Source organism: Wasmannia auropunctata, unplaced genomic scaffold (genome assembly GCF_000956235.1).
Source record: "Wasmannia auropunctata unplaced genomic scaffold, wasmannia.A_1.0 LD334250.1, whole genome shotgun sequence".
In the NCBI taxonomy this organism is placed as follows: Eukaryota; Metazoa; Arthropoda; class Insecta; order Hymenoptera; family Formicidae; genus Wasmannia; species Wasmannia auropunctata.
The window spans coordinates 766,149-775,542 of NW_012028640.1; the positions used below are offsets into that span (position 1 = coordinate 766,149).

The window sequence follows — 9,394 nt, forward strand, 5'->3', positions numbered from 1 at the left end:
TCAATGAATGCAATGTAAGGTCCAAAGCAAGTTTATTAACAAACCTGTGTGATGTGTGCTATTGCATCTAGCTGCAGTATTACGAATGACCTGCAAAAAATAGGTGAATTGGCGAAAAAATTTTTTTTTATACAAAAAGTAGATAGCGAATGTCTCAAATTAATAATTGATTGAAAAAATTGTTCTATCTTTTCTTCATTAAGAAAAAAGACTTCGGAAGATTTTTTTTCCTCCGAGCTTCAGATAAAAACATTATCACATACATATTTCTATATACATATGTGTGTACATGTATAATAAATTATTTCTTAATTCACCTACTCTTTGCGAAATGAAAACTCGTATGTACTACGTTATACTCGTACGTACAAAGTCATGCGTAAAAACTATAGAGGCTTGACATGCCCCTTACATATGTGTCTGCTATTGTGTTTCCAGGAAATTGTAATAATAAGAAAATTCGCGTATACACCAAACAGCAAACGTTCACAGCACTTGTAGAACAAATGATAATAAAACACATTTTTGACTTGTGAGTCGCAATTGAATTTCTTCAATTTACATTTTCCAAACAAATCTATATTGTTGAAGCTGTTTAAAATATTCCAATCGTAAACAATTCAAAATATACATATTTCAAGAGGCTAATTTCGTGATGTGTCTAAATCAACTTTATTATTATTTTTTTCTTCGCAATGCAATTAATTAACTGCAACGCAAATATTTAAAATGACTTTATTTCACAATCAGTTTAATTCGTGAAACTTAAAAGGCAATCATATTTGGCGCGCCAAACGGTTCGGCTCAAGCGATAAGAATGTCGTGAATTGTCGCGTTTGCCTGTGGCTTTGATTTACCATCTGATGAATGCACAACCTAAACTCACCTATCAATTGTTTACATGACAGAATGGACGACGCACGTGGTGTGGAATTTTTATGGGAAAATCCAATAAATCATCCACAATGTCCTCATGGTAAATCTCATAAACCTGTACACATCAAAGTTCATTACATTTACATGAAAAAAGTTAATCGATTCTTTTATATAAGGAAATTAAATATTTTTTTTTCGCAGGACCAACATTACTACTGGGAAGATATGTCAAGGATGAAGTAAAGAGATTTTATGCTTGCTCTGCTTGTCGTGACAGAAAATTGTGCAGATTCTATTTAGAATATGGTCAAGAATTGTCAAAATCTCAAAAGCGTACGTGGGATCTGGAAAATAAGAGATTCGCCCGGCGCTATGTTCATCGAGAATTGTACATTCGTTTTAACAAGCTCGAGACGGAGCCGAAAAGACATTATTGCCATAATTGTGAGAAATTAATATTTGATTCTGAAAAAGACAAGCACGTGGATCATGAGGTTACAGTGAATTTAACCGATTATCAGCTGCATCATCCAACAGAGCTTTTAAAACCTTTGGAGAATGCGAAGAAGGAAGCGCAATATTTATTCTCCAAGAAATCTACAGAGGATATAATACGTATGCTTTTGAAACTTGGAGCTAAGCAGATCTTTTGTATCGGCACACCGAGAATACATGAATATATCATCGAGCATCATGCAGATAAAATGTCGTCTCTCCTTTTAGACTTCGACGGAAGATTTGTGAGTATTGTTAGCAGGAATTATTAATTATTACATCAATTTATAATATTGTAATATTAATATTGTTATTTGAATAATTTTTAGAAGTACATATATATAAATTTTGACAAATGTTTTTTCACATATAATTCTAGCATAACTTTCTTGGACCGCTGGATTATTGCTGGTACAATCTTTTCAATCATCACTTTTTTAACAAAGATGCCATTGACGTGTTTAAAGATTTTCTTACTCAAAATGGGGGAAAGGACACTTACTTGATATGCGACCCTCCGTTTGGTGGCCGTTTGGAACCCATATCATACACGATAAAAACGATATCAGATCTGCATAGAAAATTAAATGAACATGTTCATGATGATAATTTTTTCTTGAGAATCATGTTTATATCTCCATATTTCATGGAGCACATAATGAGAGAGAAGAGCAATCCACCACATGTGACTGGTGGCTTGAGAGATTTAAAAATGTCTGATTATAAAGTAGATTATGATAATCATCCCCTATTTATGTCGGAGAAACATGGTAGAAGGCAAGGTTCTCAAGTGAGAATTTTTACAAATATACCGTTGAATCTACTGGAGCTTTCTTCATCTGATGGATATAAATTTTGTCGGGATTGCGAAAAGTGGGTTTCTAGTGAAAATAAGCATTGCAAGAAGTGTAGAGAATGCACTTCCAAAGACGGTCAAACATACAAGCACTGCGACACGTGCAAACGATGCGTAAAGCCTACTTGGCAACATTGCCGTATTTGTAAAAGATGTATGTTGAAGAAACACACGTGTGGTTCAAAACCGAATATTGTTGGAAGATGTTTTAACTGTGATAAATTAGGTAAGAACCGATGATCACTTTTATTTCGTTTAACTGTTGCTTCCATTAGTAATATTTTATTAATTTATTTACAGGTCATACTAAAAACGAATGTCCTAATTTACCTGCTATTGAAATCACAATTGAGCCAAATATAAAGGAACGCAAAACGGACTGTGAATTAAAGACGTCTTCAATTAAGAAAAGCAAAGTTGGACATTCTAAGGAAGTTGTTAAACAAAAAGTTGTATTCGACGAGAAGGAAGTCTTAAAACTAAGAGAGGAGTATTTAAAATTGAGAAAAGAACAAGATCTTAAAAAAATAAAAATCACATCGAGCCAAATATAAAGAAACGCAAAACGGACTGTGAATTAAAGACATCTTCAATTAAGAAAAACAAAGTTGGACATTCTAAGAAAGTTGTTAAGCAAAAAGTTGTTTTCGATGAGAAGGAAGTCTTAAAACTAAGAGAGGAGTACTTAAAACTGAGAAAGGAACAAGATCTTAAAAAAATAAAAAATCGCATCGAGCCAAATATAAAGAAACGCAAGAGAGACTGTGAATTAAAGACATCTTCAATTAAGAAAAGCAAAGTTGGACATTTTGAGGAAGTTGTTAAACAAAAAGCTGTCGTATTCGATGAGAAGGAAGTCTTAAAACTAAGAGAGGAGTACTTAAAACTAAAAAAAGAACAAGAATTTAAAAAAATAAAAAACTGCAACGAGCCAGATACAAAGAAACGCAAAACAGACTGTGAATTAAAAACGTCTTCAATTAAGAAAGGCAAAGTTGGACGTTCCAAGGAAGTTGCTAAACAAAAAGCTGTCATGATCGATGATAAGGAAGTCTCAAAACTGAGAGAAAAGAACAAGAAATTAAAACAAATAAAAAACCGCAACAAATAAAATAAAGGAGTTACTGTAACTGTATTCGTATAATATAATACAGTAAGTGTATAATTATATATGAATACGATTGGTGTAATATCGTTATATCCATATTAAAAAAATTAAAAATTAAAAAAAGATATTTTTGTTAATTTTTTTATCTTTTTAAAATTTCATTTAGCATTTTTAATAAAGAAGGTAGGAATTAGCTTCTGCAACAATGAACCGCAAAATCTTATTATACATACATTTATTCTCGCATAGAGATCGGATTTTCATAATCTTTAGAGTGCTGTGTTGCAAGTAGGAATATTCCCGAATACTCGGAAGGAATTTTAAGTACTGAGATTCAATAATATAAATAGCCGGGCAGGCTCCTCGAGGTACAGTAGTGTTTTTCCGATCGTCTGTATATCTCGCGCAACGTCTGTCTCGGCATCTCGGCAAAATCTATTCAGGATGTTAAAGGAGCTCGTTGTTCTTATGAGCTTGATTTTTCTGAGTTATGCTTGTTTGATTACGAATTGTCCTCGTGGCGGAAAGAGGAATAATATTGCATCTTCTTTGGAAACTGTTGCGCGGGAAGTATGTTATATTCTAAATTTTATTTTTCTCTCTCTCTCTCTCTCTCTCTCCCTCCCTCCCTCCTTTTTCTTTCTTTCTCTTTTTTAGCAAAATATTTGCACATCTGATGATATTTTCATAATTTATAGATAAATACATAAAATGTAATTTGTTCATAATTTGATTCGTTATACAATATTTTCCCAGTGTCCTTCGTGCGGTCCTAATCATCAGGGTCAATGCTTTGGGCCTTACATTTGCTGTGGTCCCAGTATCGGTTGCTTCATTGGAACACCAGAAACGTACCGATGCAGAAAGGAAAGTCTGTACACCAGGCCCTGCATTGCTGGATACGCAATGTGTCGTGGAAATACAGCGAGATGCGCTTCAAATGGAATTTGCTGTTCGCAAGGTAAATTTAAAAGATATCCAGTATATTGGATTTAAAAGAAAATTATTTTTAAATCCAAATTTGTATCCATAGCATGGCACTTTTAATCGAAATGAATCAAGTTTGCATTAGAAGTTTGCTACCGAATTGGAGCATTATGTAGATAACTAATAGAAAACTTTCTTTAAGTAATACACAGAGATTGAATCCTAGCAGTAATTAAAGTAATTAATTCACAATTAGAAATTTGAAGTCACCAGTCATGTTGAAAAATTTTTACATACACACATATGTATACATATACATATATACATATTATATATATATATATATATATATGTTAGAAATTAGAATTGTTTAATATATATGCATGAAATATTTATATGAATAACGTTTTGTCTTTAGAATCCTGCAACATGGATACGTCGTGCAAAATTTCTGATGTTGGCAACGATCGGAAACTCGATGCTAATTTGAATGTGATACTCTCAGGCAATGAAGTCTCTAGCGATTTATTTTAATAATATAACTAATTAATTTCATAATTTCATCATTTAATGTTCTGATATTTTAACTTATACAAAAATATAACTATGCAATGTCGATAATGAAACAAATAAAATTGCAAATCTATAAAATGCTGTGAAAAGTTTTTTTAAATTGCATTTATGTGATAATACAAATTTTATATTCTATATATGTGAATAAATTTTATTATGCATTATTAATTCTTCTGACACGGTAAAAAATTTTTCATCATATTAACTTATCATACATAATATATATATTGTTCAATCTATTATTCTGTTGCATTCCCTCATTCAGTTTCTCTGTGCAAATAAAATTCCAATAAAATATGCAGTAAAAATATTTTGCAATCCTTTCTATCAATCGTTAACGAAACTTCGTAAAAGGCGATTAATAACGATCGAATTATGTATTTTTAAAAATCCTATATTTGTAATAGCAAGATATGTCTACAAAAAAATCAAATCTCTTTCAGTTTCTAAGCACAATTTTTAAGCAAAATTTTAATTAAACCGGACAGGACTTATTGTTAGATTCGATCATAAAAATGCAGCATAAAAATGTGGGTACTTAATATATAAGCTTGAAGGATTGAATGATCGATTTGAAAAATATCGCTTAAGCGATATTTAACAATATTTAATAGTTTATAATGTTTATATGATATATATATATTATATAAACTATTATAAATATTGTTACAATAATCTATAAAACATATTGTTTACATTATAAAAACTCGATTATTGCGTCCATTTCGAATTAATTTTAAGCGCCTCTTTACGATTTATTTCGTTCGGAGAAATTATTAACAAGAGAAAGTATGTTTTGCTTACCTGATTACATTCCCGAGTGGAAGAAGTAGAGGCGCCGCGGCGCGTCATTATGAAGTTGCAAGTGAAATTACGCAAGACACCCACGAAATCATTTGATTGTATAAAATATTCAAAAGCGAGTTATAAGAAAAAATTAACTGGCATCTCGGTACTTTTGGAATTCCTTATATATCTTCAGGACCTTCAGGTACTATATTTGTAACAATTAATTGAACAATTACGCGCAAGCGAGCCGACGTTCAAATTTTCGGCCAATCGATTCTAGGCGACGACTCGCACGAGGTTCGCCGAAGGCGTCAACCGACCGACGCGCCTCACGGACGATCGGGCCTATCGGGAGCGCGAGGATTCAAAATTCGATAGTTGTGTCGACCGGGCGCCTTCCGCTCCGGGAAGTTTTTACGCGAAAATGGACGCTTCTGTTGGACGCGACCGGAATCGAGGCGCATCCGGATTCCAGCGAGACCGTTGATTCTCGTCACAGTCGTCCGCAGGGGCTCGCCCGAGGCTCGCGTCGCTTATATCCGTCATCCGAAGATGGCGTCTCCCTGGTCGCGCGTGGCCTGGACCTCTCTGGCGAGGACGAACAGTTCGAGGTGCTCGAGCTTGTCGCGACTCGCGACCCTCGTTTTCGCCGAACGGCACGCTGGTGCTCGGTCGTTTCACTCGCATCAACAGCAGCAGCAGCACAGACGGGGAATACTCGGTGCGACCAGAGCGAGGAAGTTCCTAACCTGTTGTACCGCGCTCGCCTCGGCAGCTGGTCTCGGCTATGCCCTGTACAGCCGGAGCAATGACGCTCGATCATGGGGAATCACGACCCCGACCGTCCTGGACTCGCATGTCGTTCACGCCATCTCGCCGTCCGATCGCAATCGGAACCGGGACAAGTTCAATTTCATAGCGGACGTGGTGGAGGTAACCGCACCGGCTGTCGTGTATCTCGAGATCAGGGATAGCAGCAGGTAAATAACTCGGCCCGTAAATCGGTAACTCGCGTAATGGCTTTGTATATATTTATATATATATTCTTTATGCTTACATTTAATATATATTTACAACAGCTGGAGTAGATACTTTAACGCTGCTTGTGGAGGTAATTATTCAGTTTAGCGGTTCTCACCTCCGAAAACGGTGAATTTGTGCACATTCGTGTTTTTACACACAAAGTGAAAGAGTCGAAAAAAGCGTCGCTCTAACCCTCCCCCTCCCCCGCGAACCGGGATATTAATTGTTAAAAAGTTGAGGTTAGGAAATCTGTCACATCAACGATACGCGTAGCGACGTTCACGTGCCCTGCGGCCACATGCATAAGGTAACTGGCCCTATTAGTGTGCCCTGTACCTATGTATTTGTGTGCTTTTATGTTCAAATAAGTCATAAAAATAAACTAGTACAAATATATAAAGTATTTCTTTTTATTAAGTTAAAGTATTAACTTAATAAAAAAAATACTTTGTCTATATATTTGTACCAGTTTATTTTTATGTTTAAATAAGTCGTAAAAATAAACTCATACAAATATATAAAGTATTTCTTTTTATTAAGTTAAAGTATTAACTTAATAAAAAAAATATTTTGTCTATATATTTGTACCAGTTTATTTTTATGACTTAATTAAATATAAAAGCACATTAATAGGTGCAGGGCACACTAATAGGGACAGTTATCCTATGTCAAAATGCGCAAAACACAAAATATTGTGTAAAGTTCGTAAATCCTGGAACCTAGCTAGTTTCACGTTGTAAAGTGTATGAGTGGAGGCAACTTCCTAATCTCAACAATCATCAACAATCATTAACTGATTGATATTTCTTTGATTTCTCTCGGTTCGCGGGGCGGAGCGACGCTTCTTTTTTTTTGCCAGATTCTTTCATTTTACGCAAAAACGCAACTGAGCGTAAATTCATTTCGTTTTGGAGACGGGGCCGCCGAACTGAATAATTGCTCCCTTCTGATCTGTAAGCAACAGTATAGATTTTTTCACGGGGAGACCAATCGCCACCAGCAATGGATCGGGATTTATCATCCGTCAGGATGGTCTAATACTGACAAACGCCCATGTCGTTGTAAATAAGCCTAATACAACAGTGAAGGTAAACGTGAGTCCTTTTATAAGCATGCTGTGTTAGAAGTAATATTAATTAGTATCCTTGACTGTACATATAATTTTTTCAAAAGCTCTAAATCTATTCTCTCTCCGATCATTATCTGATAGAGTTTATGATAATAATTAATTAATAGTGTCCTTATTGGAAAAATTGCATTTATGTCTCTTATTCTGTCACGTAGGTACGGCTGTACGACGGTAGTACGTGTACTGGGACCATAGAAGACATCGATTTGCAAGGTGATCTTGCTACCGTGCGAATAAATAGGGTAACTTATTTGACTTTGATGTTACGAACGTTGAAATATCTGTTGATCGCTGAACTTATTGCTATTTAATCGCACAGACCAATCTGCCGGTGATGAAACTCGGTTCTTCGGCCAATATCAGACCGGGGGAGTTTGTGGTGGCTATTGGCTCCCCGTTGGCGCTCAGCAACACCATAACGAGCGGAATAGTGAGCAGTGTAAATAGACCCAGTCAGGAACTTGGTATAAATAACAAACAAATGGGATACATTCAAACGGACGCGGCAATCACGGTTAGTAACAGAGTTAATTCCGGAGTAAATATCGAGTATATCATATGTATCATGTAATTGGTAAATTGCACTTTCCTCCAGTTTGGAAACTCGGGTGGGCCGCTGGTGAATTTAAACGGAGAGGCGATCGGCATAAACGCGATGAAAGTGACGCCCGGGATTTCGTTCGCCATACCCATCGATTACGCGAAAGAATTCTTGAAGAAAGTGGAATTACGCAAGAGAAACAAAGGTAAGTCGAAATGGCTATTCTTAATTTATTCCATCAATGCAAAGATACTGATTACATGTTATTATTTTTGCAGACGTAACACATAACAAAGCACCCATGAGAAGATATATGGGCATCACAATGCAAACTCTGACTCCGGATATTATAAATGAGATACAACAGGATACTAATGAATATATGAATGGAGTCCGACATGGAGTTTTTGTGTGGAAAGTAATACATGGGTCTCCAGCTCATCGGTAAGTCATCTAATACAGAAATATTTGATTGTCACTATCTTAAATTTTAATTGTACTGAGAATTTATTTTCCAAATTAATTTTTTCTTAAAAGTATAGCATTAATGATATGTGAGCTACAAGTGATGGAAATCAAAAGGATTTTTGTAAAAAATCTTTTTACAAAATAAACATCAGACAGATAACAAATAGTTAGTAAAATATAAGAATAGCAATGACTACTTGATATTTACATATACTTTATCAAGATTAAAATTTGATATTTGTAAAAAAATGACTTGATGTTAAAGAGATTGCAACAAATGAAACGTGCGGAGATGTATTTATGAAAAGTCGAAAAATTTAACTATCTCCTTGTTATTACAGTGCTGGATTGCTACCTGGAGATATAGTGACGCATGCTAATGGCGAGCCAGTGCTGAGTTCAAGCAATGTTTATAAAATGTTAGAAAAATCAGGACCGATAAAGTTACAAGTTTTAAGAAAAGATCAAATTTTATACATACAAGTTGTGCCTGAGAATATATAGTTGAATTTATTAAGTGATTTCGATTTAAAAAATTCTATTCGATCAATGTGAGAGAGAGAGAGAGAGAGAGAGAGAGAGAGAGAGAGAGAGAGGAGGGAGGGAGGG

General features: G+C 35.0%; 3 protein-coding genes across 9 annotated transcripts; all 3 read left to right on the forward strand.

The window, feature by feature from the left end:
* Positions 1-879: 879 nt before the first annotated feature.
* On the forward strand, positions 880-3,458 carry LOC105458946 (zinc finger CCHC domain-containing protein 4). The gene is given in 5 exon segments (XM_011704579.1): positions 880-976; positions 1,078-1,616; positions 1,751-2,453; positions 2,528-2,783; positions 2,786-3,458. Coding segments are annotated over 5 exon segments (2,118 nt in total). The 5' UTR covers positions 880-909; the 3' UTR covers positions 3,339-3,458.
* LOC105458945 (neurophysin 1-like) lies at positions 3,350-4,913 on the forward strand. 3 transcript variants are annotated; one of them, XM_011704577.1, is made up of 4 exons: positions 3,350-3,380; positions 3,585-3,905; positions 4,092-4,296; positions 4,681-4,913. In XM_011704577.1, exons 2-4 carry the CDS (start codon positions 3,780-3,782, stop codon positions 4,794-4,796), a joined length of 447 nt encoding a protein of 148 aa, XP_011702879.1. In that variant the 5' UTR covers positions 3,350-3,380; positions 3,585-3,779; the 3' UTR covers positions 4,797-4,913. The 3 variants fall into 3 exon arrangements, with proteins under 3 accessions (XP_011702879.1, XP_011702880.1, XP_011702878.1); XM_011704578.1 differs by having other exon boundaries at positions 3,363-3,380; positions 3,609-3,905; XM_011704576.1 differs by lacking the exon at positions 3,350-3,380 and having other exon boundaries at positions 3,496-3,905.
* Positions 4,914-5,884: 971 nt separating this feature from the next.
* Positions 5,885-9,306, forward strand: LOC105458947 (serine protease HTRA2, mitochondrial). 5 transcript variants are annotated; one of them, XM_011704581.1, is made up of 8 exons: positions 5,885-6,604; positions 6,704-6,735; positions 7,617-7,741; positions 7,932-8,018; positions 8,096-8,290; positions 8,372-8,522; positions 8,596-8,761; positions 9,127-9,306. In XM_011704581.1, the coding sequence occupies exons 1-8, from the start codon at positions 6,177-6,179 to the stop codon at positions 9,287-9,289; spliced, it is 1,347 nt and encodes a 448-aa protein (XP_011702883.1). In that variant the 5' UTR covers positions 5,885-6,176; the 3' UTR covers positions 9,290-9,306. The 5 variants fall into 5 exon arrangements, with proteins under 5 accessions (XP_011702883.1, XP_011702884.1, XP_011702885.1 ...); XM_011704582.1 differs by having other exon boundaries at positions 7,617-7,735; XM_011704583.1 differs by lacking the exon at positions 6,704-6,735 and having other exon boundaries at positions 7,606-7,741.
* Positions 9,307-9,394: the final 88 nt, after the last annotated feature.

What these genes read in the sequence shown, in the direction of transcription:
- LOC105458945 (XM_011704577.1), top strand. Translation starts at nt 3,780, where the DNA reads ATGTTAAAGGAGCTCGTTGTTCTTATGAGCTTGATTTTTCTGAGTTAT. An exon ending in TGGAAACTGTTGCGCGGGAA is followed by an intron (nt 3,906 to 4,091) that starts GTATGTTATATT and finishes ATATTTTCCCAG; the next exon opens with TGTCCTTCGTGCGGTCCTAA. An exon ending in TGGAATTTGCTGTTCGCAAG is followed by an intron (nt 4,297 to 4,680) that starts GTAAATTTAAAA and finishes TTTTGTCTTTAG; the next exon opens with AATCCTGCAACATGGATACG.
- LOC105458947 (XM_011704581.1), top strand. Translation starts at nt 6,177, where the DNA reads ATGGCGTCTCCCTGGTCGCGCGTGGCCTGGACCTCTCTGGCGAGGACG. An exon ending in ATTACGCAAGAGAAACAAAG is followed by an intron (nt 8,523 to 8,595) that starts GTAAGTCGAAAT and finishes TTATTTTTGCAG; the next exon opens with ACGTAACACATAACAAAGCA. An exon ending in CATGGGTCTCCAGCTCATCG is followed by an intron (nt 8,762 to 9,126) that starts GTAAGTCATCTA and finishes TTGTTATTACAG; the next exon opens with TGCTGGATTGCTACCTGGAG.